Genomic DNA, 27,909 nt, shown 5'->3' with positions numbered 1-27,909 from the left:
TCCCCCCCTTGGCTATTGGGAGCCACCCCGCAGGGGGGTGAGCCACCCCCCGCGAGGTGGGGACCAATAGCCACCCCCTCTCCCCCCCTTGGCTATTGGGAGCCACCCCGCAGGGGGGTGAGCCACCCCCCGCGAGGTGGGGACCAATAGCCACCCCCTCTCCCCCCCTTGGCTATTGGGAGCCACCCCGCAGGGGGGTGAGCCACCCCCCGCGAGGTGGGGACCAATAGCCACCCCCTCTCCCCCCCTTGGCTATTGGGAGCCACCCCGCAGGGGGGTGAGCCACCCCCCGCGAGGTGGGGACCAATAGCCACCCCCTCTCCCCCCCTTGGCTATTGGGAGCCACCCCGCAGGGGGGTGAGCCACCCCCCGCGAGGTGGGGACCAATAGCCACCCCCTCTCCCCCCCTTGGCTATTGGGAGCCACCCCGCAGGGGGGTGAGCCACCCCCCGCGAGGTGGGGACCAATAGCCACCCCCTCTCCCCCCCTTGGCTATTGGGAGCCACCCCGCAGGGGGGTGAGCCACCCCCCGCGAGGTGGGGACCAATAGCCACCCCCTCTCCCCCCCTTGGCTATTGGGAGCCACCCCGCAGGGGGGTGAGCCACCCCCCGCGAGGTGGGGACCAATAGCCACCCCCTCTCCCCCCCTTGGCTATTGGGAGCCACCCCGCAGGGGGGTGAGCCACCCCCCGCGAGGTGGGGACCAATAGCCACCCCCTCTCCCCCCCTTGGCTATTGGGAGCCACCCCGCAGGGGGGTGAGCCACCCCCCGCGAGGTGGGGACCAATAGCCACCCCCTCTCCCCCCCTTGGCTATTGGGAGCCACCCCGCAGGGGGGTGAGCCACCCCCCGCGAGGTGGGGACCAATAGCCACCCCCTCTCCCCCCCTTGGCTATTGGGAGCCACCCCGCAGGGGGGTGAGCCACCCCCCGCGAGGTGGGGACCAATAGCCACCCCCTCTCCCCCCCTTGGCTATTGGGAGCCACCCCGCAGGGGGGTGAGCCACCCCCCGCGAGGTGGGGACCAATAGCCACCCCCTCTCCCCCCCTTGGCTATTGGGAGCCACCCCGCAGGGGGGTGAGCCACCCCCCGCGAGGTGGGGACCAATAGCCACCCCCTCTCCCCCCCTTGGCTATTGGGAGCCACCCCGCAGGGGGGTGAGCCACCCCCCGCGAGGTGGGGACCAATAGCCACCCCCTCTCCCCCCCTTGGCTATTGGGAGCCACCCCGCAGGGGGGTGAGCCACCCCCCGCGAGGTGGGGACCAATAGCCACCCCCTCTCCCCCCCTTGGCTATTGGGAGCCACCCCGCAGGGGGGTGAGCCACCCCCCGCGAGGTGGGGACCAATAGCCACCCCCTCTCCCCCCCTTGGCTATTGGGAGCCACCCCGCAGGGGGGTGAGCCACCCCCCGCGAGGTGGGGACCAATAGCCACCCCCTCTCCCCCCCTTGGCTATTGGGAGCCACCCCGCAGGGGGGTGAGCCACCCCCCGCGAGGTGGGGACCAATAGCCACCCCCTCTCCCCCCCTTGGCTATTGGGAGCCACCCCGCAGGGGGGTGAGCCACCCCCCGCGAGGTGGGGACCAATAGCCACCCCCTCTCCCCCCCTTGGCTATTGGGAGCCACCCCGCAGGGGGGTGAGCCACCCCCCGCGAGGTGGGGACCAATAGCCACCCCCTCTCCCCCCCTTGGCTATTGGGAGCCACCCCGCAGGGGGGTGAGCCACCCCCCGCGAGGTGGGGACCAATAGCCACCCCCTCTCCCCCCCTTGGCTATTGGGAGCCACCCCGCAGGGGGGTGAGCCACCCCCCGCGAGGTGGGGACCAATAGCCACCCCCTCTCCCCCCCTTGGCTATTGGGAGCCACCCCGCAGGGGGGTGAGCCACCCCCCGCGAGGTGGGGACCAATAGCCACCCCCTCTCCCCCCCTTGGCTATTGGGAGCCATGGTGGACTCATAGCCTGGTTCCTATATTTTGAGTAGTATCATCTGCCTCTCTGGAAATAATGTACTGTTTCACAAACGGGTGTACACCCTCAGTGTATTGCTCTAGGAGCAATAATATAATTAATTATTATGCATCAATGATCGATTTTAATAATTATCAGTAATACTATCAATTAATAATTTTCTATTAATTACTGATAATTGTTTGAAATAGATTATGATCTACTCCAAGAATTATTGTTTAATATTAATGTCATTTATCAATATTATTATTTCTTAATATTAATTATTAATTTTTTGCCAACATCCCTTAGTATTGATTTAAGTCACATTAGTTGTTGATATCATTATTTTATTATTAATTGTGTTAATATTATTAATTATTAATACTAATCGTTAACATTTTTCACCAGTGTTTATAGTATCTTAATTGTGATTTTAAATATCTGTGATTAATATTAATTTTTATATTTATTAATATTAATAATTAATAATCTTGTTTCTGATATCCTGCCAGGAGAGGATTATATTACTCCCAGTGTCGCAGAAATTGTAAACCCCTCTATGATGTTATTCCTAGTAGCCAGGGGGTAAAGCATGACATTATTGAAACTACCGCAGTGTGTGTACATGCCGTCGGTCAGCTTTTTCCTTCTATCCAGGGTGGGAGAGGTTTATATGACTCCCAATATCACCGTGGGCGTGGACCTCCACCGTGTTATTTTCCCTGACATCCAAAGGTGGAGAGGGTGATGTTTCTTCCGATTTCGCTTGGGTTGTACACCACCCCTGTTATATGATTCCTACTATCCAGCTGGCGAGAGGATGATATCAGTCTCAATATTGCAGGAGGTGTACACTCCTTGGTGATATTGTTCCTAATATCCAGGGACGGAGAGGATGATATCACTCCCATTAAAGCAGGGGGTGTACACCTCTTCTGTGACGTTGTTCCTAATAGCCAGCCAGGGAGAGGAAGATATTACCGCCAATATCGCAGGGGTGTACACCCCCTTATGATATTGTTCCTTATATCCTGGGAGAGAGACGATGATACTAGTGGCAATGTCGCAGGGGTTGTACACACCCACTGTGCTATTGTTCCGAATAACACGATATGACTCCCAATATCACAGGGGGGAGGTACCTCCTCCTGTGATATTGTTTCTTATATTCAGGGGGAGAGGATGATATGACTCCCAATATCACAGGGGTTGTACACACCTCCTACAATATTGTTCCTAATATCCCGAAGGGGAGAGCATAATATTACTCTCAATATCTCAGGGGGTGTACACCTCCTTTGTAATATTTTTCTTCATATCCATGATAGGAGAGGATGATAAGACTCCCAGTATGGCAAGAAGTGTACAGCCGGCTGTGATATAGTTCCTTATATCCAGGTAGGGAGAGGATGATGTTGCTGCCCATATCGTACAAAGTGTAAAACCCCTTCCATATTTTGCCTACAATCCTGAGGGGAGAGGATGATATTACTCCCAAAATCGAAGAAGGTGTACACCCCCCTGGGACACTGCGCCCAATATTCACGTTGGGAGACGATGACAATATGCCCAATATCGCAGGGGATGTACACCCACCCTAGGATATTGTTCCTATATCAAGTGTGGGAGAAGACGCTATTACTCCCAATAACGGAGGGGCTGTGGCTGTACACCCCTCCTGTGATATTGTTCTTTATATCCTAGGGAAAAGAGGATGATATTACACCCAATACTGCAGGGGGTGTACACCCACTCAGTGATGTTGTTCTTAATGTACTCCACCTCCCACCACCAGGGATATCGTTCCTAATATCCAGGGGAAGAGAGGATAACATTATGCCCAATATTGCTGGGGAGTATACACACCCTCTGTGATGTTGTTCCTAGTATCCAAAGGTAGAGACGATGATATTACTGGCCATTTCGCAGGGGGTGTACACCCTTCTGTGATATCGTTTTTGACATTCAGTTGGGGGAGACGATCACATTAATCCCAATATCGCAGAAGGTGTACAGACCCCTGTGATGTGGTTCCTAATGTACAGCGGAAAGAGAAGAATATTATTCTCAATATCGCAGGGTATGTAACCACCCTATCCCCTGTATATTGTCCCTAATATGCAGAGGGGTGGAGGCTGACAGTACTCCCAATATCCCAGAAGGTGCACACACACCTGTGATATAGTTTCTAATATCCAGCGGGAAAGAGGCTGATTTTACTTTCGATATCACAGTGGGTGTACACCGTCCCCAACCCCGGGGTATCGTTCCTAATATCCAGGCGGGAAGAAGATGACATTGCTGACAATATCGAAGGGGGTGGACAACTCTTCTGTGATATGGTTCCTGATATCCAGGGGGTGAGTGGATGATGTGTACACCCCGCCTGTGATATGAATCCTAAAACCTAGAAGAAGAGAGAATGACATTGCTTCCAAAAACACACGGGGTGTACACCCCCCGCTGTGATATTGTTCCTCATAACTTGTAGGGGAGAGCGTGATATTACTTCCAATATGACAGTGGCTTGACACCCAGTCTGTGATATTGGTTCTGCACACCAACTCTGTGCCCCTCTTTTCCATGCGTTCTCTCCTCACTGTTGGAACCTCGGGGGAGGCTTTATCTCTGGTTACAGATGAAGAGACGAGGGGTCTGAGAGGTTAAGCAAGTTTGTTACTGGAAAGGGGTCCCGATCCAGACTCCAAGAGAGGTTTCTTGGATCTCACAGAAGAAAGAATTCGGGGCGAGTCCATCAAGTGAAAGCAACTTTATGAGGAAAGAAAAGGAATAAAAGAATGGCTACTCTGGCCGGGCGCAGCGGCTCACTCCTGTAATCCTAGAACTTTGGGATGCCGAGGCAGGTGGATCACCTGAGGTGAGAAGTTCGAGACCAGCCTGGTCCAACATGGCAAAACCCTGTCTCCACTAAAATACAAAACATTAACGGTGTGGTGGCAGGTGCCTGTAATCCCAGCTACTAGGAAGGCTGAGGCAGGAGAATCGTTTAACCCAGGAGGCGGAGGTTGTAGTGAGCCAAGATCATGCCATTGCATTCTAGTTCGGCCAACAGAGCAAGACTCCATCTCAAAAAAAAAAAAAAGAAAAAAAAAGAATGGCTGCTCCACAGGCAGAGTGGCCCCAAAAGCTGCTGGTTGCCCATTTTCATGGTTATTTCTTGATCATACGCTAAACAAGGGTTGGACGATTCATGAGTGTTCCAGGAAAGGGGTGGGCAATTCCCAGAACTGAGAGTTTCTGCCTTCCCTTCTGAGACCGTGTAGGGCAACCTCCAGATGTTGCCATGGCATCTGTAAACTGTCGTGGCGCTGGTGGGAGTGTCTTGTAGCAGTTAAGGCATTATAATTAGCACATAATGAGCTGTGAGGGCAATCAGAGGTCACTCTCGTGGCCATCTTGGGTTTGGGGCTTTGACCGACTTCTTTACTGCAACCTGCTTTATCAGCAAGGTCTTTATGACCTGTATCTTGTGGGGACCTCCTATCTCATCCTGTGACGAAGAATGCCTAGCCTACTGGGAATGCGGCCCAGCAGGTCTCAGCCTCCTTTTACCCAGCCCCCATTCAAGATGGAGTCGCTCTGGTTCACGTGCCTCTGACAAGCTGGCCTGGGTTGAGTGTCCCCTAGTGTGTGGTTGTTGGAGCTGTTCCTAGGAGTAAGAGGGATTGTCAGTAGGAAACAGGCCTCGGTTAGCCCTGGGGCTGGCACTCTGCCCCAGTATGTCGGTCTCATTTTAGTGGTGACAAAACTGGGGCTCAGAGACATCAACTCCCTCACCCCGAACCCCCAGACTGTGCGTGGTGGGCTGGGGTTTGAATGTGGGGCTTGAAGACCCATCATCTCCTCTGGTCCCCCAGTCTCTGCTGCCCAGGAGAAACAGGATCCCAGGATCCAGGCCCCTCATGGCACCAGCCAGGGTGGGTGGAGATGAGGAGGCACAGTTCCAAAGACCCCCGGACTCTGAGGCAGGTCGGGGGCCGAGAGCAACCCGGACCTGCGGACCCCACCCCGAGAAGAATGGCTGCAGGCCCGGCCCAGCGGGCAGGAGGTCTGTGTCCTCAGTCAACTTGACGGCGCTTCCCGCTCCTCCAGCCAGGCCGTGCCGTCTTCACGTTTCCAGTCATGCGGCCTCCTCTCCAATTCCCAAGCCCAACCCACAGAGACAACGATCTGGGGTCAACGTGAGGTTTGTCAGCAGCTCTGACCCGCTGCTTCCCGCCAGCCCCGCGGCCCGTTCTGGAAAACTCTCTGCTGTCCCCTGGTGGGGAGGCTCGGGGCAGGGCTCTGGTTGCAAGCATGGGGTCCCAGAACCTCCTGGCTCTGTCACCTCTGCTGGGTGGCAAACCAACCCAGGACTGAACCAGTGACACCTGTGGCGCTCCCAGAACCTCCTGGCTCTGTCACCTCTGCTCGGTGGAACACCAACCCAGGACTGAAGCAGCAGATGGGTGCCTGATTCCTTATTATCAGAGCTCCGCCCACTGGCAAGTCCCTCTCCGGGCCTCAGTTTCCCCTTCCATTAAACAAGGGGCTTGGGGGATACAAAGGAGAGGTAACAGCTTAGTGAGGATGGGAGGTTTCTTCTGGGGAGATGAATACATTTATGAAACTTGATGGCGTGAGTGGTTGCACAGGACTGTGAATGCACAAATGCCACATTATTTGCGTTGAAATAGTTCATTGCATGCGATGTGAAAGTCACCTCATTTAAAGTGTTTAAAAGAGGGGCCTGGGAGAGTGCAGTGTATGTGAGAATCACGTGGGACACCCACAGTCTCTAACCTCGGTTTCCTTGCCGTAAACTGGCAGAGACCGTGTGAGCTGTGTTCCTTGGGCCAAGATTCCAAGAAGGAAAACCTGGGTTTCCAGGGACTGGGATGAGGGCCGGAGGCTGGAAGGGGAGGGGTATGTGGGGACGGCTGGGGGGCAGCCCAGATAAGGCTTTCAATACTGGGTAGCAGCGTCTACACAGGCGGAGATCCCCGCATCTCACTTCCCGCAGGGCTGACCAGTGGTCAGAGGTGGGACTGGCCAGGCCCGGCCCAACCAAGTCTGGGAGCAGAGGACACTGAGTGAGGGATCCCTGGGGCCACCCTCACTGGCCTGTGGCTCTCCTGACACCACAAGAGAGGTCCAGGAGCTGACCTTGGGTCCTAATGGGGGACATCTTCCTGGCTGCAGGCTGGCAGGGTGGTGTGGTGGTCAGTGTACTGGGCTCTGCGTCTCCGCCCCTACCTGCTGTGTGACGGTGGGCCAGACACCTAACCTCTCTGTGCCTCTATTTCTTCAATGGCGAACAGGGACACTAGCAGCCCCCACATCCAGGCACAGTGGCCTGAAGGTTAAAGGCAAGGGCGGCACGAGACCTACAGCAAGAGCTCTGAGCAGGGAGAGCAAGGAGCTGCCCAGAGTTCCACCACCATCTCCCCTCTGGCCGCCGAGGAAACCGAGGCTCATGATGACCTGGCCCAGGTCTGTTGGACTCACAGTTGTTCTCATCCCCAAGATCAGCGGGCTGCCACCAGGGAAGGAGATGGCCCCCAGACACAGCCCAGGAAGCACACAGGGAAGGATGCCCTGGGGACTTCGGTATGTTATTGCAAAAAAAAAACCATTTATTGCTATTTGAACCCTGCTTTCATGCCTCCATTTCCCAGAAAATGAGCCACGGGAGACACCAGGAGAGGGAGGAGACCATCCTCCTTGCACAAAACCCACTCCCTCGGATGCTGTCCTCAGCGAGGGTGGCTGGGGGCCAACCAGGGGGCCCACCCGCAGAGTGGCAGAGGAGGCAGGTTGACCCTGCGGATGTTGAGCTCTGTGGCGAAGGTCCTGGCCTTCTGGTAGAAGAGGAGCGACTTCTCACGGTCCAGGAGGAAGTTGTGGGAGATGGTGGCCGGCCGCGTGTAGATCTTCAGCTGTGCCTTCTTGTTGCCCAGGTCCACGGCGGCTGCCAGTGCCAGCTGGTAGTACCCGGCTGCATCAAACGGGTCCTGAAGGGGACAGGTCATGCTCAGCAAAAGGGGGACTCGGAGCCCGTCTTCCCAGAGGCCGTTCCTGTCTCCAGGTCATTCCACATGTCCAGCCAATGCTGGCTCACCCCATGATCCCTGAAGCCTGTGACACTGCTGTGGTCTCAGCTGCAGGAGGTGGGGATGACCCTGACACCCCTGGAAGCCTTCCTGACTGCCCCTACGCCCCACTCACCCCAAGTCTCCTGCCCCAGTGCCACCCTCTCTGCAGGCAGTGGCTGCTTTCCCCATGGGCTGAGGTCAGGGCAGATCCTGCCTGCTCTGAGAGTTCCATGCAGGGCCCGTGGCTCCAAGCCACAGCAGGGGCACAGCGTTGAGTGACCCAGGCTCCCCTCTGGCCCCTGTCCATGCTGACCATTTCCAGGCCCTCCACGGGACAGGCCAGGTACAAAACCATCTCACAGGTGTTCTCTCTGGCAATGTTCCCTGAAATATTGACGGAGTGTGACTCCCCAGACATCCACTCCCATTTTCAATGCATCTTTGGCTCAAACTCACCATCCCTGGGTTGGGATGCCGTCTCCCAGACCTCCTCCTTGACCCTCCCATCCCCCACCCGGCTTCTCCCCAGGCGCCTCCTCCACATGGGGTCACCCAAGGGACCTCTCTAAGACCCATGCCTAGCCTGTCCCTCTTTACCATCTCAAGATGACTCCCAGGGCCAAGGACAAAGTCCAAGATGCAGCAGTCCATTCCCCCACTGCCCCGCCCCACACACGGCGCAGGGGCGTGAGAAGGCCCCGAGTCACCGCCACTGCTCATCCAATGCCCCCCGGCCCAGCCGAACACTGGACTCTGTGCTGGGTACGTGGCTGAGCCTAATGTCCTTGCTCCCAGTCTGAGGGACCTGGGAGTGAACACTGACCACACAGGGTGGCCCGGGCTGTGGCAGAGGGAAGCCCAGGAGCCTGTGGGGGGCCCAGGAGGCCCCAGACTCAGCCAGGGGTGGAAGGCAAAGGCTTCCTGAAGGGGTGGGGGCATCCCAACTAAACAGGAAGGAGCCAGCCAATGCATATGTCTCTGCGTGTGCCTGTGCATGTGTCTGTGCATATTTGGGTGCCTGTGTGTCTGTGCGTGTTTGTGTGCCTGTGTGCATGCCTGTGTGTGTGTGCGTGTCTGTGTGTGCGCGCCTGTGTGTGCGTGTGCCTGTGCCCGTGTGCATTTGCGTGTGCATTTCCATGTGCCTGTAGTGTGTGCAGCAGCTAGTGAGTGGCAGGCTGAGCCAGGACACACCTAATCCTACCTATTCCAGGGCTCGCTCTCACGTGTAGACTAAAGGGGACCCCTTTTTAGAGGCAATCGGCAAAGATGCCCATTTACCCCTGCCTCTCTGCCAGCCTTCCAGGCCCCATGCAGCCCGGCTTTTTCTCCTACTCCTCTGGGCCCTGGGTCCAGAGCCTACTACACAAGGAGGAGGGTGTAGCCTTGGAAAGACAGCCGCCCTTGGGGAATTCCAGGGGGGCCTCCCTGTGGGAAGCTGGCCTGCGCTGACAGCATAGTCACGATGAGGCCCAGAGGGCTGTGCATGGGAAGGAAGACTGTGCATGGGAAGGAGGGCTGTGCATGGGAAGGAGGTGAAGGAGGCCTCTGCCCCTCAACCCCAACCGTGGACTTTGGCCTCTCAGGTACTACTTGGCCCTTTCCTTCCTCCTGGGCAGGCGGAGTGGGCGGCAGGCTTGACCAAAACAGAGAAAGGCCTCTTCTGGGAGGCCCGTCCACCTGGGTCCCAGGCGAGCCCCTGAGCGGTGAGCAGCGTCCCTCTAGGTCTGACACTTGGCACCTCCCTGTCTGGCTGGGACTTGGGAGGCCACAGGGACCACTTCTGACCACCAGGTGTCGTCAGCACTGGGCGGGGGCCTTCCGGGCAGCCCCAGGCCTGCGGTGGGGGATATGCGGCGGGGTCTTAGGGCTGCCCCAGCTCCTCATGTTGTTCTAAGGCCCCCAAGATCTCGGCCGCAGGACTGGAGTGCCCTGGCCCCTCAGCCCATAAGGAGCACTGACGCGGTGCCGGTGCGATGCTGAGGAGGGGCGGTGCCTGCTGGGCAGAGGGGTGGAGACACCCCAGGTCTGAGTCTGACAGTCCCAGCTCTCCACCCCTGCAGGGCTGGGGGCAGAGGGAGCACAGCACCTCCCCTCGAGACAGACCCGACCCAGCAAGGCCTCAGCCTGGCTGGCTGGGGCCCCGCCCCACCGCACCTGCCCTGAGCTGGGGTTTCCCTGTCTGTGAACCCAATGGTAAGACACTGGTCCCACCCCACCCTTCCTGGGTGATGTGAAAATTCAAGGTGTCTTGGAACTCCAGGAAGGAGTTGCTCAGTGCAGGCTGGCACCCTGGGCAGGCTTCCTAGACGAGGCGCCAGGATTTGGGTTGGATCTTGCAACGTTGATTCAATGTGAGGATGATGCCGTCCTCCGAAATGTCCTTCTCCCGACCCTGTTTTCTTTGTTAAATGCAACTTGACACTTGACTGTCAAGAATCAGCTTTGGTGTCATCTCCTCCAGGAGGGCCCCCCGACTGCAATCCTCCTTCTTTATCCAGAGGACACCATTGCCTACTCATGTGTCAGCCTCCCTGGCTGAGACTGAGTTCTTGAGGGTGGGGCCTGGCCAGCTTGGGAGCTAGGTTGTATCTGCTGACCTTGCCGGCTCCTCCAGCCACTTGCAGAGCTCCATGGAGGCCACTGGGCCATTCCTAAGGAAGGCTGGAACCCAGGCCTCTGGGGTCTGGGTGGAGATCCCACTCCAAGGGGGCCGGGAACACCCCAAGCCCTGCCCCTCCCCACCCACCTTCAGGTCGTAGAAGATGATGTCACCGAGCACCTGGTACACATTCACGTAGTGGAGGGTCTCCTCGTCGAACTCCAGCGGCGAGTTGCAGAGCTATAGGGCCTTGAGGTAGAAGTGCTCTGCCAGCTTGCCATGACCCAGCTGATGGTGCAGGGCGGCCAGCCGGTGGTAGGCCATGCGCTCATTCAGCTGGTCCCCTGGGGTGGAGGCCAAAGGGGCAGGTGTGAGGATGTGGCTCCCTGGGGCAGGGAGGGCACAGGCCCCTCTGGAGCAGGTATGCAGACCCCAGGCAGTACACCTGGCTTGCCTGCAGGCACCTGCGGTCACCTGGGCAGCTCTGGCCGGTCCCTTCTGGGTTCCCAGACTCACTTTCCCATCTGCAAAGCAGAATTAATAAGGCCTGCCCCTGTCTACTGTGAGGCTTTGGCAAAGTCGGACTTGGATGGCCCAGCTCTGTGCCTACACATAGCCACCTGCCTATGCTCACTGGTTTTAACCAGGGGAGCCCAAAAGCCATGCAGTCCAGGTGCTCCCAGGCACCCCGGCTCCAGGCAACCCACAGACATAACATCCGACTCCTCCTGGGTGTGTCACAATCGGAGCCCCCTACTTTGGGGAGTCAGCTGCACACCTACTGTGTACTGGGCCACAGGGCACAAGGCGCTGGGGCATGCGGCCTGCCTAGGGTTCCCTGTCTCTGGAGGGGGACAGACGACCCTGGCACAGCACCAGGGGATGCCCGGCCTTAAGGGGCAGACTGTTGGAAGGGGAATTGGGATTTTATCAGCCAGAGAGCTGGGTGGTTGATGAGGGTGGGAAGGGTACAAGAGAAAGGGAATATGCCACTCAGCCTGGCACATACAGGGACCAACGAGATGCCTGGCATGTCTGGAAGGCAGAGGGCACACTGGGCGGCCCTTGTGGTCAGCAGCGGGAACAGGCAGAGGAAACAGAGCTCAGTCAGGCAGGGAGCTCTGCACTGCGTGAGACCTCGGGCTGTGCCGCACAGCTGGACGGGGAAGCCAGTTGGGCAGATCTGCCTGCCAGGACAGGAGACCAGGAAAATCCAGCAGCTGTTTCAGCTCCTGCCCTGCAGTCCTGGAGGCTGGGCTCTGGCAAAGTGTGGGTCCTGGCAGGGTGGGGCTCAGGGGACTTACCCAGAGTGATGCTGAGTGCTAGGGCCACGTAGGCAAACTCCAAGCACTCCTGGGGATTTTCCAGTGTGGCCAGCAGTGCCACCAGCTTGTTGCACAGCTGTAGCTGCAGCTCCGCCTTGCGGTTGCCTGTAGTCATTGCCAGGGCCAGGACCCGGTCCTACCACACAGGCAGGTGGGGTCAGGTTTCCCGTAGCACCCACCTTGCCCAGCGCCCTCCTCAGAGCTCAAACATGTGCTTGGAGCTTCCCACACCCCAGCTACACCTGTACCTCCACACAGCTCTGTGCTCTGGGATAACACACAGTTCAGACACCCAAGTTGGGGGCTGAAGAGTCACCTGAGGCCCATCCAGCTACACCCGGCAGCCTCAGACCCGTATTTCCCACCTGGTCACCGGGGGTCTGACTCGGGGGAGCCAGCACTCCTCTCTGCTCTAAAAACACCACATTTATCTGTGCCCAGGGCTGAGCCACACCGTGAGCTCAGAGGAAGGGAGAAGCCGTCCCACTTCGGGGTGCATGCAGACCCGGGCCTCCCACTGACATGCTGTGTGTCCTCTGACATGTCCCTGTGCCTCTCTGAGCCTCAGTTTCCTCATCTGAAAGATGGGGACAGAACTTCCCGCTCATGGTTGCTTGAGATCATCAGGTACAAGGGTAGAGCCATTGTCACATCCAGGCCCCGAGCGTTTGTCCCGGGCAGGGGCACGGTCAATATCATGCCCGGTGAGACCACTTGGAAACTAGCATGTGCATGGGTGGCCCTGCCTCCAGGTGGGAGGCCTCTGCCCTGCCACACCTGTGCCTCAGCCCTCCAGGTGCCCCCCTGAGGCCCACCCACATCAGCCCACAGGCCAGCTCACCCAGTAGAAGGACACAGCTTTCTCCTGCTCCCAGGCCCCACTGAAGAAGATGTCTCCAGCTGCCTCAAACAGCTCCGGCCCCAGGTTGGGGTCACCTGTGTACAGGACCACATTCTGTGCCACCTGAAAGGAGACAGAAGTTCCCTCAAGACCCACACCTGGTGAGGTGGCCATGCCCACCTTTTCCAGCCTCCTTCCTCTCACACACTACAGGTACACCTGAGCATTTTTCAGACCCTGTGCATTAGGGCTGCCCCCACCACTGGCATGAGGACAATGAACTGATGCACCTGAGTGCCAGGAGATGACTGAGCAGCTGCAGCCCAGGAGCCCGACACCTGTGAATCCTACCACCAGGGCTAGCCCTAGCCCACTCCCCCTGCACTCAAACCAGTCTCCGTGGCCCCCAGATTGCTGGGAGCCCATCCCCTGGCTCCTTTCTGCGTTGCCACATCCCTGCCACATCAACAGTGTTTGTGGGTGGGCCTGGTCCCCTCTTGGCCATGAGCTCTTGATCCCTCTCCTCAGCTCAAGGAGGTATACAGCAGGTGCTCAGTAATGAAAGCTTCACCAGGCTCGTGGGCTTCACAATTTGTTCCGGACCACACTGTGTTTGGGAAAGCCTCTGAAAACAGCCACTATGATAGATTCATTTTGTAAGGAGATGTGCCACGTGTTGCTTGGAGCAAGTTCTTCTGTGTGTTAACTGAGTGGTCACATTATTTGAGCATGTGCTGTATTTGAGCAGGTGCTGGGCACTGTGAGGGGCTGCGCCTCTGCCCTCAGGGAGAAGATGCTGGCCACTGGGGGAGGATATGAGGGAACCAGTTGGAGGGAGGAAAAAGGCACACAACAGGTGCTCAGCAGTGGCTTAGGAATGAGTGGATGGATGGATGAATGGATGAGGAGATGTAGACACATGGATGGATGGATGAGTGTGTGGATAGATTAATGCTGGGATGGATGGATGGACGGATGGATGGATGGATGGATGAATGGATGGATGGATGGATGGATGGATGGATGGATGGATGGATGGATGGATGGATGGACGGACGGATGGACGGACGGGTGGGTGGATGGATGGGTGGATGGGTGGATGGTTGGATGGGTGGATGAGTGGATGGATGGATGGATGGATGGATGGATGGATGGATGGATGGATGGATGGATGGCTGGCTGGCTGGGTGGAATGATGTGTGTATGTCTGTATGTATGTATGGGTGGGTAGATAATGTATGGATGGGTGGAGGGTAGATGATGTATGTGCATATGGATGGATAGATGGTAGATGAATGTATGGATAAACAAATTGACAGATAGATGAATGGAGGGATGGATTAATAGGTAGATTGGTGGGTGGATGGATGAATGATGGATGGATGGACGAACAGTGAATGGATGGATGGGAGAAAGGATGGATGGAAGGATGGATGGATGGATGAATGGATGGGTGAATGGATGATGGATGGATGGAAGGATGAACAGGAGGATGGATGGATGATGGAAGCATGGATGGATGATGGAAGCATGGATGGATGATGGATGGATGGATGAATGGATAAAAGGATATGTGGATGGATGATGGATGGATGGAAGGATAAACTGGTGATTGGATGGATGATGGAAGGATGAACGGACAGATGGATGGAACAACAGGTGAATGGATGGATAGACGGGAGAATGGATGGATAAAAGGATGGGTGAATGATGGATGGGTGAATGATGGATGGATGAATGGACAGATGGATGAATGGACAGATGGATGGATGAATGGACAGATGGATGGATGATGGATGGATGGATGGATGGATGGATGGATGGATGATGGATGGATGGATGAACAAATGAATGGATGGATGATGGAAGGATGGATGGATGAATGGATAAATGGATAGATGGATGAATGATGGATGGATGGATGAACAGGAGGTGAGTGGATGGTCGATGGAAGGATGGATGGATGACAGATGGATATATGGATGAATGGATAAATGGATGAATGGATAAATGGATGAATGGATGAATGATGGATGGATGAATGGTGGATGGATGAATGATAGATGGATGGAAGGATGAACAGGTGGATGGATGGAAGGATGGAAGGATGAACAGGTGAATGGATGGTTGATGGAAGGATGAATGGACGGATGGATGGATGAACAGGTGAATGGATGGATAGACGGGTAAATGGATGTATGATAAAAGGATGGATGATAAAAGGATGGATGGATGAATGGACAGATGGATGGATGAATGGACAGATGGATGGATGATGGATGGATGGATGGATGGATGATGGATGGATGGATGAACAGATGAATGGATGGATGATGGAAGGATGGATGGATGAATGGATAAATGGATAGATGGATGAATGATGGATGGATGGATGAACAGGAGGTGAGTGGATGGTTGATGGAAGGATGAATGGATGATAGATGGATATATGGATGAATGGATAAATGGATGAATGGATAAATGGATGAATGGATGAATGATGGATGGATGAATGGTGGATGGATGAATGGTAGATGGATGGAAGGATGAACAGGTGGGTGGATGGAAGGATGAACAGGTGAATGGATGGTTGATGGAAGGATGAATGGACGGATGGATGGATGAACAGGTGAATGGATGGATAGACGGGTGAATGGATGGATGATAAATGGATGTATGATAAAAGGATGGATGATAAAAGGATGGATAGATGAATGGACAGATGGATGGATGATGGCTGGATGGATGATGGATGGATGGATAAATGGATGGATGGATGGATGATGGATAGATGGAAGGATGAACAGATGAATGGATGGATGATGGAAGGATAGATGATGGAAAGATGGGTGGATGATGGAAGGATGGATGGATGGATGAATGGATAAATGGATGGATGGAAGGATGAACAGGAGGTGAGTGGATGGATGATGGAAGGATAGATGGATGATAGATGGATGGATGAATAAATGGATGAATGGATAAAATGGATGGATGGATGGATGAATGATGGATGGATGGAAGGACGAACAGGTGAATGGATGGATGATGGAAGGATGGATGGATGAATGGACGAACAGGTGGATGGATGGTGGCTGAATGAATGGATGATAAAAGAATGGATGAATGATGGATGGATGAATGGATGGATGGATGGACGATACATGGATGAATGGAAGGATGAACAGGTGAATGGAAGGATGAACAGGTGAATGGATGTATGATAGAAGGATGGATGGATGGATGGATGGAAGGATGAGCAGGCGAGTGGATGAATGATGGAAGGATGGATGGATGATGGATGGATGGAAGAATGAACAGGTGAATGGATGATGGAAGGATGGAAGAATGGACAGAGAGATGGATGAACAGCTCAATGGATGGATGGATGATAAAAGGATGGATGATGAATGAATGGATGGATGGATGGACAGCTGAATGAAAGCATCATGGATGGATGGAAGACGGTTGGATGGATAATGGAAAGATGGATGGAAGGATGGATGGAAGGATGGACGAACAGGTGAATGGATGGACGAAGAGGTGAACAGAAGCATGATGGATGGACAGATGGATAGAAGGATGAACAGTTGGATGGATGATGGAAAGATAGATGGAAGGATGGATGGATGGACGAACAGGTGAATGGATGGATGGACAGGTGAATGGATGGATGATAAAAGGATGGATGGATGATAGATGGATGGATGGACGGAGGGATGGATGGATGGACGGAGGGATGGATGATGGATGGATGGATGGATGCGTGGAAAGACAAACAGGTGAATGGATGGATGATGGAAGGATGGAAGGATGGATGGATGGATGATAGATGGATAGATGGAAGGACCCACAGGTATATGGGAAGATGATGGAAGAATGGATGGATGATGGATGGATGGATGGAAGGATGAGCAGGTAAACAGATAGATGATGGAAGGATGAATGGATGGGTGGATGGACAGGTGAATGGATGGATAGATGGGTGAATAGATGGATGAGAAAAGGATGGATGAATGATGGATGGATGGATGGACAGATGGATGGATGGACAGATGAATGGATGGGTGGATGGACAGAGAGTGAACAGCACAGGGGTCCTCCTGCATCCCTTGCCACTCACCTGGATGTACAGGTCCACCAGCTCGCTCTGCTGCAGGCTGTAGTAGATCTTCCCTGCTTGCAGGCAGGCACGCGCCTCCTTCTCTTTCTTCTGAAGATCAATGAAAATCCCCAGACTTCATTTAGTGTAGTCCAGAGTGGATTTGTAGGCCCTGGAATCAGACACAGGTGTCAGAACAAGGGCTTTCATCCTCCTGGAACCAGTCTGCCTCCTCCTGTGGGTCTGGTGACAGATGAATCTGGAATGTGCGGACTGGGAACGGCCCTCTTGTGTGTGCAGTGTTCTGCCCTTCCCAGGCTACTGGGAGGGCCAGGGTGAACACACACAGCATGGAAAAGATGAAGGATATCCTTCTGAGGGAATTGAGCATCATGCTGCCCTGTGGCAGGAGGAGTGTGCTAGTCCATCTCCCCTGCCTTCCAGACATGGCCTGTGTCTTCTCCAGACGCACCAGGAGCCGTTAGTGTTCAGAGGCTATCTGGGCCGATGGTTCTCAAGGTGTGCAGGTATCACAGTCACCCGGAGGCCTGTCCCTATAGCTTGCTGGCCCTGCCCACAGAGCTTCCGGCTCCACAGGCCTGGGGCAGGCCCTAGAACTCCCACTTGCCACAGGCTCCTAGGTGACATGGATCCTGCTCTGCTGGTCCAGGGACTACACTTTGAGAAGCATGGCTCTAGCACACTGGCCCATTTTCCTTCTGTGAACCTGAGGCCAAGACTGGAGCCAGTCTCCCAGGTCCCCATGGAATCTGGCTCCTTCCCTGCTCTCTCAGTAAGTCTGACACTCGAGGGGGTGTGACTGCAGCAATGTCACTGGGCCCTGTGGGTGGAGTGGCCAGGGCCATGGTTACCCCACCAGGTCAGGATGCTTGGGGGAAGCCGAGTAGGCCACATATGGGATGTGAGACCTTGAAACCCTGCCCCAGGGAAGCAGGTGACACAACTGGCTCTGTCTTCTGTGGGAGAGAAGCCACAGGTGGCTGCTGTGGTCACATTTAAGGGGACAGATGAAGGCCAGGAGTAAAGATTCGGGGCAGTCAGAGGTCAGATGACAAAAGCCACCATAGTAGGAAGAACAGCCCGAGTGCACGTACTGCCTCTGCTGGGGTGGAGATGACCTTTGACCCAACAAGGGAGGCTCAAGCTGGGACTCACGGGCCAGCAGCAGCCCTGGAACGACCCCAGGCCCACCAGCTCAAAGCATCTGATGCCAAGGAACCAAATGATCAAAAGGAGAGGGGCTGCTGGGGTCCTGGGCCAGATTTCTTGTGCCCCCCTCCCTGCCCTGCCCGTCCCCACCTCCACCACTGCAAAGCCAGCCCTTACCGCTCGGTACCCAGGGACAGGTAGAGCTGACTGATGGTCTCCAGGAGCTGCCCCTCCAGCACCTTGTCGGCCACCTTGCGGGCCAGGGAGAGCTGGAGCTCATGGTAGATGACACACTGGGCCTCACTGGGCATGACAGTGCCGTAGAAGTAGCACAGCCGCTGGAAGGACCGCAGCTGGCCTGGGCAGAAGACAAAATGGAAGACGTTAGTCTCCCAGCATTGAAGCGAGGCTGGCTGGGCTCGGAGGACCCTGCGCCATGCTTGCCTCTTTCACACCTCTGTGAGCCTGGGCCCCATAGGTGGGGAGACTGAGCACAGACAGGCCATGCACCCATTTCAGGACAGATTCCGAACACACAGTTACATGGGCACACCTTGGTGCAGATGCTCATGGTAGAGGCCGGCCTTCTTTACAACTCCCAGGGCTGAGGTCCTGGCCAGGCTCGGCCCCTGCACCAGGCCATCTATTTCTGCTTCACAAAGCCTCTCTGGCCAGGACCAGGGCCGCCTTCAGCCTGAGCTGATGAGGCCAGGGGCACAAGTAGCCCCTGTCGCAGATGGAACCCTGAGAGAGCAAAGCCAAGAATCATGTCTGCCACATACGGCATCATGTTGGGGGAACGGGGTTCAAAACTGGGCCCTGGCGTTCCCACACATGCTTCTCTCATGCAACCAGGCTCCCAAGCCACAGGCTCACTGACCTCTCCCAAAGCCAGGGCGCTGGGAACAGTGGAAAGCTTCTGATTTTCTAGTGCCAGAAACATTCCGGAGATTAACACAGGAAACCAGGTACGCCAAATGGACAGCTGTTACACACACCACCCAACAACAGCTGAATACACAGGCCTCTCGAGCACCCATGGGACATTCCCCATGACAGACCATGTGCCAGGCCACAAAATGAGCCTCAGTGAATGGAGAAGGTCTGAGACCAAAGCAGAGGTGTTCTTCAGCTGTACTGGCATGAAACTGGAAATCAACAGTGAAGGAAATGTGAGAAATTCAAAAATATGTGGAAATTACACACTCCTAAACAACCAGTGAGTCAAAGAGACCATCAGGGAAACTGAAAACTAATTTGAGAAGAATGCAAACAAATGCACAGCCCGGGCCAGCGCGGTGGCTCACGCCTGTCATCCCAGCACTGTGGGAGGCTGAGGCGGGAGGATCGCTTGAGTCCAGGAGTTTGAGAACAGCCTGGGAAACATGGTGAAATCCCGTCTCTATAAAAAAAAAAATATAAAAATTAGCCGGGTAGGGTGGTGCATGTCTGTAATCCCAGCTACTCGGGAGGCTGAGGCATGAGAATGGCTTGAACCTGGGTAGAAGTTGCAGTGAGCCAAGATTACACCACTGCACCCCACCCTGGGCAATAGAGCAAAACTCTGTCTTTAAAAAAAAAAAAAAAAAAAAAGCACAGTGTATCAAAAATTCCAACATGCAGCTAAGGCAGTGCTGAAAGGGAAATTTATAACTGTAAATGTCTACATTCAAAGACGAAGAAAAATCTCAAATCAAAAACCTAACCTTCCACCTTGAGAAACTAGAAAAAGAATGAACTAAACCCAAAGCAAATAAAAGGAAGAAAATAATAAATATGAGAGTGGAAATGGGAAGTAAAAATACAGAGAATGGAAAAACAAAAGAGATAATCAACAGAACCAAAAGTGGGTTTTTTGAAAATAATAACAAAATTGACAAATCTTTCACCAGACTGACCAAGAAAAGAAAGAGGGACACAAATGACCGAAATCAGAGACTGAGCACCATGGCTCACGCCTGTCATCCCAGCGCTTTGTGAGGCCGAGGTGGAAGGATCGCTGAGGCCAGCATTCAAGACTAGCCTGGGGGAACATGATGAGACCCCATCTCTAATAAAAAGAAATAAATAAAAAATTAAAAACCCAAGTTTCTAAAATGAGAAATGAAAGAGGAAACATTATTGCCAACCTGACAGAAATAAAAGGATTCCATGAAAACACTACGAACAACTCTACACCAACAAATCAGACCATCTAGACACAACAGCCAAACTCCTAAAATGACACAAACTACCAAAAGTGACTCAAAAATGACCCCAAGTAAGCATGTGGGGTATCAGCGCCGCCCTCGGTCTCCTTGACCATTCAGGGCAGGGTAGGGAGATAGGGAGGCATGATCCCCGTTCCCTGGCCTGCATTTCCAAGTCTGAATCCCCCAGCACCCTGGGGAGGGCCTCGTAGGAGGAGGTGCCACAGGCTATTGTGCCAGGAGCCACGGGAGGCTGCAGTGGGGGTTGGGGCGCTGGATTCCTGGAGGGTCTCCTTCCAGTCAGAGAATGCCCCTGGGGAAGAAGCCTGGGTCTGAACCCCCCACCCCTCCTTGGGCAGATATGTGGGACCGGGGCCCCTTCACATGGTCCTTCCCAAAATCTCATCCCTCCTAGGGCCAGGAGTGGGTGCCAGGCCTGTGCTGGGAAATGGGCAGATTTGGCCACAGCCCCTGGGGCTCTGGTCCAGGCCACAGGAGGCAGCTCTGAGTGCTCTCACTATGCCATGACAAAGCACTGCAAGGCAGAGGGGACCCACAACAGTATCCCTTGTCTCGGCCATTTCCCTGGACTCAACTTCCTCATCTATCCTCTGCGGCCTAGATTTCGGACAGCCCTGCCCACCTACTGTCCATTCACTGCTCAGTCTGCAGTGACTGTTGGATAGCACTCCATGGCTCCCCAGTGCTCTTGGGGAAAAGGCCAAGCCACAGCCTGAGGCCCCAGGCCCTGCTTAGCTCTCCAGAAGAGCTTCTCACCATCCAGCACCCAACCCACGCACTCCTAACTCTGCACCTCCCTGCATAAGCCCTGCTCACTCACCCCCGCTCACACCCCACTTATCCCCGCTCACACTTCCGCTCACTCACCCCAATCACACCTCCGCTCACTCACCCCCACTCAGTCATCCCCGCTCACACTCCCACTCACTCACCCCATCACACCTCCGCTCACTCACCCCCACTCACTCATCTCCACTCACACTCCCGCTCACTCATCCCCACTCACTCACCACCGCACCCCACTCATCCCGGCTCACACTCCTGATCACTCACTCCCATCACACCTCTGCTCACTCACCCCCACTCATCCCCGCTCACTGACCATCACACCTCCGCTCACTCACCACCACTCACTCATCCCCGCTCACTCACCCCCACTCAATCACCCCCACTCACTCACCGCCCCTCACACCCCCTTTGTCCCCGCTCACTCACCCCCACTCGCTCACCCCTGCTCACACCCCACTCATCCCCGCTCACACTCCCACTCACCCCCATCACACCTCCACTCACTCACCCCCACTCACTCATCCCCGCTCACTCACCCCCACTCACTCACCACCACTCACCCCCACTAGCTTATCCCTGGTCCTTCACACAGGCTACACCACCAGCCCCTCCACCACCACCTATTACTTGACTAAATCCTCTCAACCCTCTGGTCCCAGACTAAGAGGCTTCCCTAACCCGGGGCCAAGTGCTGCCCCGCCATCACGCCACTCACCCTTTTGTGGCTTCTCTGGCCTAAAACTCACATTCCCACGCTCAGTCCCTGCCACCCGAGGACCCCACAAGCCCCATTTATGGGTGGGGCCTGGCACACACTGCACAACGAGCTGCTTTTGCATGAACTGCTCTGTGGCTTCGGGCAATCACCCGCCCCGTGTCCTTTGTGAAGTGGGATGACAGGTGCGCAGCCTGCCAACACACCAAGCAGATAAGACGGGCACAAGAACCGGCGTTCAGGGCCTGGCTCATGGAGGGGCCCCAAGTCCCAGCTCAGCAGAGCCTGTCTTGATCCCAGGGTTATGGCTAGGGATTCCCAGCACGCAGGACTTTCCGTGCTCAAGGCAGCATGGTCCCTGGGCAAACTGGGAAGAGCTGGCTGCCCCAGTAGGGCAGAGGGCCTGGCCTTGCATGGGAACCGCCTGTCTCCAGGGCGCTTGCCAACATCTGCTGCTGGCCATGACTCAGCACTTTCGATGGTGGAAAAACCACCACTTGTTTCTGAATCACAAACCCCAGGTGTGCCCTGATGCGAGTGGCCCCGGAAGGTGCACAGGAGGAACCGGGGCACTCACTCTCCACATGGCCCATCTCCACAGCGACTGGAAGGGCCCACTCATAGTAGCCCTTGCCCTGCTGGGCCGGACCCTGGTGGGTGCAGAGGTGGCCCAGCTGCAGGAGCACGTGGGTGAAGTCCCGGCCACACTCCCTGCAGGGCAGCCTTGAGAACAGCCGCACGGCCTCCAGGAGGTGGTGCTGGGCCAGCCTGCTGGCACCCGCGTGCAGGCACAGGGTCCCGAAGTTGGCCAGCACCACTGCCTGGTTCCTCCGCTGGCCCAGGTCCTGAGCCGCCCGCAGGGTGCGGTAGTAGCCCTAGGCTGCCTGTCTCATCCGGCCCAGCAGGGCAAGGGCTACTATGCCTTCAGAGCCACGTCTCTCTCTTGTCATCTAACCCATTTAAACTCTCCTTTCAAACTATATGCCAGACCTAACCACTTCTCACCTTTCTCATCATTTCCAACCAGGTCCAGCCCTCATCACAGCGCTCTGGGTTACTGCAAAAGCCTCCCAATCGCCAGGCACAGTGGCTCATGCTTGTAATCCCAGTACTTTGGTAGGCCAAGGCAGGTGGATCATCAGAGGTCAGGAGTTCAAGACCAGCCTGGCCAACATGGTGAAACCCCTCTACTAAAAATACAAAAAATTAGCCAAGCATGGTGGTGGGTGCCTGTAATCCCAGCTATTCGGGAGGCTGAAGCAGGAGAATCACTTGAACACAGAAGGCAGAGGTTACAGTGAGCCGAGATCGTGCCATTGCACTCCAGCCTGGGTGACAAGAGCGAAACTCCATCTCAGAAGGTTTAAAAAAAAAAAAAAAAAGCCTCCCAACCTACCTCTCTCCTTCCACCTTTCACCCTACCCTGCATTCTACCTTCCACTCTCAAACATTTCAGAAAAAAAAAAAAAATTATATCCACAGAGAGAGAAAGAGAAAGTACAAATGGGGTGAAATGTTTGGGGAATCTGAGGGAAGAGTATATGGGAATTCTCTGTACTATTTTTGCAACTTTTCCATAAGTCTGGATTATTTTGAATTCAAGAGTTAAACAAAGAAAAAACAAAAACCAAAACAAAAACAAAACACTATCTCCATTTGTGAATCCATCCTGTCTTTCCCCTGGCAACTGAAGGATGCTCTCAACTAAGCACATCTATTTTTTCATGAACACTAAAAGAATCCTTGCCTAGTTTTGACTTTCTGTGCTTGGCAGTAGAATTTCATATATGTGTGTGTGTACATATATGTGTGTGGTGTGTGTGTATATACAGAAAGGGAGAAATATATATGTGTGTATATATATAAATATATTGTAAATTTATAATGGTAATGTGTATATATATAAATATATGTGTGTGTTTAGATATATATAATACATACCCCATAGGCTGTCCTTAACCAGTTCTAAACTTAGTCAGAAAAACACATACCTAAGCAGAGAATTTCAAAATAATAAGATGAATATTTTGATAGAGGGATGTGTTGCTATGGAACATGCTGCTAAGACACAAAACCTCCTAGATGGGGCAAAGAATGAACGAAGTTTTGCACCTATAGGCACCCCCTCTGATATCCCCTCAAACGTTTATATTTATATGCATTTGCTTCCCCCAGGACCCCCGTTTCATAAGGGTTAGTCCTAGAGCCTAGCAAGTTCCTACTACAGCTGGCACACATATGCCATTCAAGAAACAGTGGCTGAGTGAATGACGAGTTAAGAACCATTTGTCAGCCAGTGCTCAGTAATACAAAATGCACTGGTATGCAAACTATATTTTTGTTGAAAGCAAGGGCAGGTTCACAAATTATCTTTCCAGAGAAACCAAACCTCAAAAGCTTCTTTACCCTACTAAAGCACGTTATAAGAAGCTCCCCTTACATAAAAGAAAACCTCCTCATTCGTTATCAATGGCATGGAAACCTAATAAGCCTTCACCTCTGATGACATCTCTTCCATCCCCAGGGCTAGAAGAAGGAGGTTCTGGAAACCCTGGTAGTTGTGAAGGTGGCTCCCAGCTCTGACAGTCTTGAACCCTGCGGGTGCGGAGGTCACACAGCAGAAGAACAACAGAGGGAAGCATCATCAGGCTTTGAATATGTTTGAACCAGAGATGGCAAATAGGCTGCAGCCAACTGAAAACACCAGAGATTCATGGTGGCCACCTGAGGGGTTGTGCTCTTAAAAAACAAAAATAAAAATTAAAAATTAAAAAATTAAAAAAGGAAGGGGTCAAGAATCCATCAGGTCTGACTGAGATGTGTATCAGTGACTAACACCTCATATGGCAAAAGTACTCCGGTGCGCTTTGGGTACTCACAGCTTCAGCAGTATTCAAAGGCGTGTGCTTCCCTAAGACTAAGCCACGGGAATACCCCCAGCAACAATGCCAGGAGAAACGTCTAACATGGATTTGGCTAGAAATACAGTTGTCTTTAACAAATTAACACTGAATAAATCCTGACTTATTAGAGCCTGCGAGAATGACATTCTCAATAACAGTTATCACTACAATCTCCAAACATCTGCAATCCTGCAAGGAGGAACTGTGACAGCGCAGGCCACGTGTCCAGACGGCTTCCCAGACTGCCTGTCACAGAATAAAAGAAATGAAACCCCCCCTAAGAATGTCTTCACTCTCATTTAGCCAGTTGTTCCTTTGTGTGCATCTCTTTGCTAAAATGGCCATTCTTCCCCACAGCCTGAAGTCATACACTAAAATAAATGAGACTCACATGAAGCCAGAAACGTGCAGATGCCAAGGAAACCAACACAAACGAAATGGGCTGGAGAGTGTGGCCAGGAGGATGGTACTTCCCAGGAAGCAATTACTTCATCTCTGCCCATGAAGCAGGCAGCTGTCACTGTCCCCCAGGCCCACGCCAGCCACTCGAAGTAGGTTCTAACCAAACTACCTCCAACAATCAACATAAATACACCACACAATTGGCTTCTGAAAGGACACCTTGCAACCAACAAGAAACTGCTAGCACAGCTTTGAAAAACTGTGCAACTAAAATCCTTGGAAAGGGATCAACACTGCCACATTTTGACTCAAATACTGTTTCGTGGTAGCACTGCAATAATTCACTGAAACAAAAGAATGAATGAGGAACATTATATAAATGAATATAAAAGAATGAATGAAGAATGAACATTATATAAATGAATGTTTATATAGGAATCAGAGGAAGCATGACTAATCATTTAAAGAAATAGGTCAAGAAACTGCTAGGTTCAGATGCTACCGTGAGACACTGTCAGGGCCTTAGGCAAATTCACTTCTCTTGGTCCTGTTTCTAGGTTCATCAAAAATCAGCTTCGGATTAGGGAATCTGTTGCTTTCCAATGCCTTCCTTCTGCGATTCCAGCCCAGATTTTAGGACTGCTCTCCCACTTGGTATATGAAAGCACTTTCTATGTACAATAGCAAGAGTACATTTCTGTGTTGAATGCGGTTTGGGACCTACTCTATGAGGCAGAATATCATCATGTAATTTTAAGCATGACAACAAGGCACACTCTAGATAAGGATAACACATAAGGCATGGCCATACACCTGTGTGTGCCTGGCAGGGAGATGGGGAAGTCTCATTTAATGAAGCCGGGGTGCCTGTTGCACCTTAACATCCTCAGTCCACATCAAGTTCACAACGTCCTTCTGACATCAAACCACAGGTATCACATACTTTTCCATACTTTCCACCCAAGATTAAAATATGCAGAGCACACCGTGATAAAGACGCCTCCATCCCCAGCATGTGGGCTCACATTCTGTAGAATTACATACTTTCAGGGCAAAATGGTGACCAGGTTGTAGTGGCAAGCAAGACTGGGCCCCGTGGGGACAGCAGGCCCTGCAGCAGCCACCACTCCAGTTGCCACAGTCTGATGCAGCTGCAGAGAAGCTGTGGCTGAGGCCATTCACTTTGTGAGAGAACCGCACAGGAGGGAAAAGGTAGGGAAGGTAGGGAAGAGGGCAATGTCAGGCTTCTGAGCCCAAGCCAAGCCATCGCATCCCCTGTGACTTGCACATATATGCCCAGATGGCCTGAAGTAACTGAAGAATCACAAAAGAAGTGCAAATGCCCTGTCCGGCCTTAACTGATGACATTCCACCACAAAAGAAGTGAAAATGGCCGGTTCTTGCCTTAAGTGATGATATTATCTTGTGAAATTCCTTTTCCTGGCTCATCCTGGCTCAAAAAGCTCCCACACTGAGCACCTTGTGACCCCCACTCCTGCCCACCAGAGAACAACCCCCCTTTGACTGTAATTTTCCTTTACCTACCCAAATCCTATAAAATGGCCCCACCCTTATCTCCCTCCACTGACTCTCTTTTAGGACTCAGCCCGCCTGCACCCAGGTGATTAAAAAGCTTTATTGCTCACACAAAGCCTGTTTGGTGGTCTCTTCACACGGACGTACATGACAGGCAGGTGCAGAGCCAGGGAAGGATCTGTGATGAGACCAGAAAGGAATGCGCCTCCCTGTACACACACTCGGAGTTTATGACAATGTGGGTAGGGGGCTGAACTGGATGCCTGAGAACATTCCTCCAAGTTCCTTTGCTGATTTTCTAAATATTGGTGTAAACTCTGAACTCAGAAAATTTTTTTAAATCACTTCAATCAACATCTTTGTCTGGTGCTCAGCATCATCATGTCTACATGATTATCTAGAAAACCAACTTCAGTTCTAAGGCTCACGTCCTCCTACAGTGTCCCAGGGATTTTACAAGGGAATGCACCTCTCATTCGCATCAAGAACACACACAACTACCATTAAATAAATGCTTAATTTGCTTACACAATTTTTTAAACACCCAGATTTGAAATACAATAGAGAAGACAACTTTTTGATAGCTCTGCTTGCCAACTGGAGAAAATAACCTGCCATGATTTCTAACCAGTCAACCACCTGTCTTCCCTGGCTGCAGTAGGAGCAATCTTTCTGAGCTCAGGATGAAAAAGAACCTAGCTGGTTAAGGGACAGATAATCATCAGTTCTCAGCAGGCCTCCTGGGTCCCAAATCCCCATGTGATACGTGGAAGTAAAAAGCTATCAATGACCAAGCATCTGGACGCTTATCCCACCTTGCCATCTGCTTCTCCTGCCATGCAAATATAAAATTAATAAGCCTGCTATTAGAGAACAGAGTTGGTGCTGCATCTGTCTTCCTAAAATTACGGATAATTACCAGCCCACAATGGCTTCTAATCAGATTTGAGTGGTCCCTTAGACAGGAAGCTAAAGTGCCTCAGCCCTAAACTGAGAAGAAAACAGAAACTGGAATGTTCTAGGTTTGATTTTTTTCGCCCTTGTTCTAAAGTTGCTGTCCCCAAATCTCCTTCTACTGTCTTGTTTATAAAATGTATGAGAAACAGGGAAATTTAAAGACACTATAGAAATGGCCACTTTTTCTAGGTACAAACTTCGTCAACATGATTTTCAGCTGCTGGGCTTTTTCTCCACAAACTGTGAGCCTGGAGTACATTTTTCTCCCTCGTGGTTACACATTCAGAGTCAGGGAAAGTGGCTTTAGCAGTAAA

At 53.1% G+C, this 27,909-nt stretch overlaps 1 protein-coding gene across 2 annotated transcripts in view; it reads right to left on the bottom strand.

Annotated features, from left to right (window-relative positions):
* Window positions 1-7,566: 7,566 nt before the first annotated feature.
* LOC144341482 (SH3 domain and tetratricopeptide repeat-containing protein 1-like) overlaps window positions 7,567-27,909 on the bottom strand; it is a 52,105-nt gene continuing 31,762 nt past the window's right edge. Inside the window, exons 1-7 of one of the 2 annotated variants that reach the window (XM_078005040.1) lie at window positions 18,964-19,296; window positions 18,261-18,441; window positions 16,935-17,085; window positions 12,812-12,934; window positions 11,950-12,106; window positions 10,793-10,989; window positions 7,567-7,965 (exon numbers count right to left, since the gene is read on the bottom strand). In XM_078005040.1, coding sequence (XP_077861166.1) covers window positions 17,052-17,085; window positions 18,261-18,441; window positions 18,964-19,147 — 399 coding nt within the window. In that variant the 5' untranslated portion in view covers window positions 19,148-19,296 and the 3' untranslated portion in view covers window positions 7,567-7,965; window positions 10,793-10,989; window positions 11,950-12,106; window positions 12,812-12,934; window positions 16,935-17,051. Of the gene's footprint in view, window positions 7,966-10,792; window positions 10,990-11,949; window positions 12,107-12,811; window positions 12,935-16,934; window positions 17,086-18,260; window positions 18,442-18,963; window positions 19,297-27,909 lie in introns of those variants that run through there. The other variant, XM_078005041.1, reaches the window with a different exon arrangement.

Source organism: Macaca mulatta, chromosome 6, assembly GCF_049350105.2.
Source record: "Macaca mulatta isolate MMU2019108-1 chromosome 6, T2T-MMU8v2.0, whole genome shotgun sequence".
NCBI classification, from domain to species: Eukaryota; Metazoa; Chordata; class Mammalia; order Primates; family Cercopithecidae; genus Macaca; species Macaca mulatta.
This window is presented reverse-complemented; position numbering and strand designations above follow the sequence as displayed.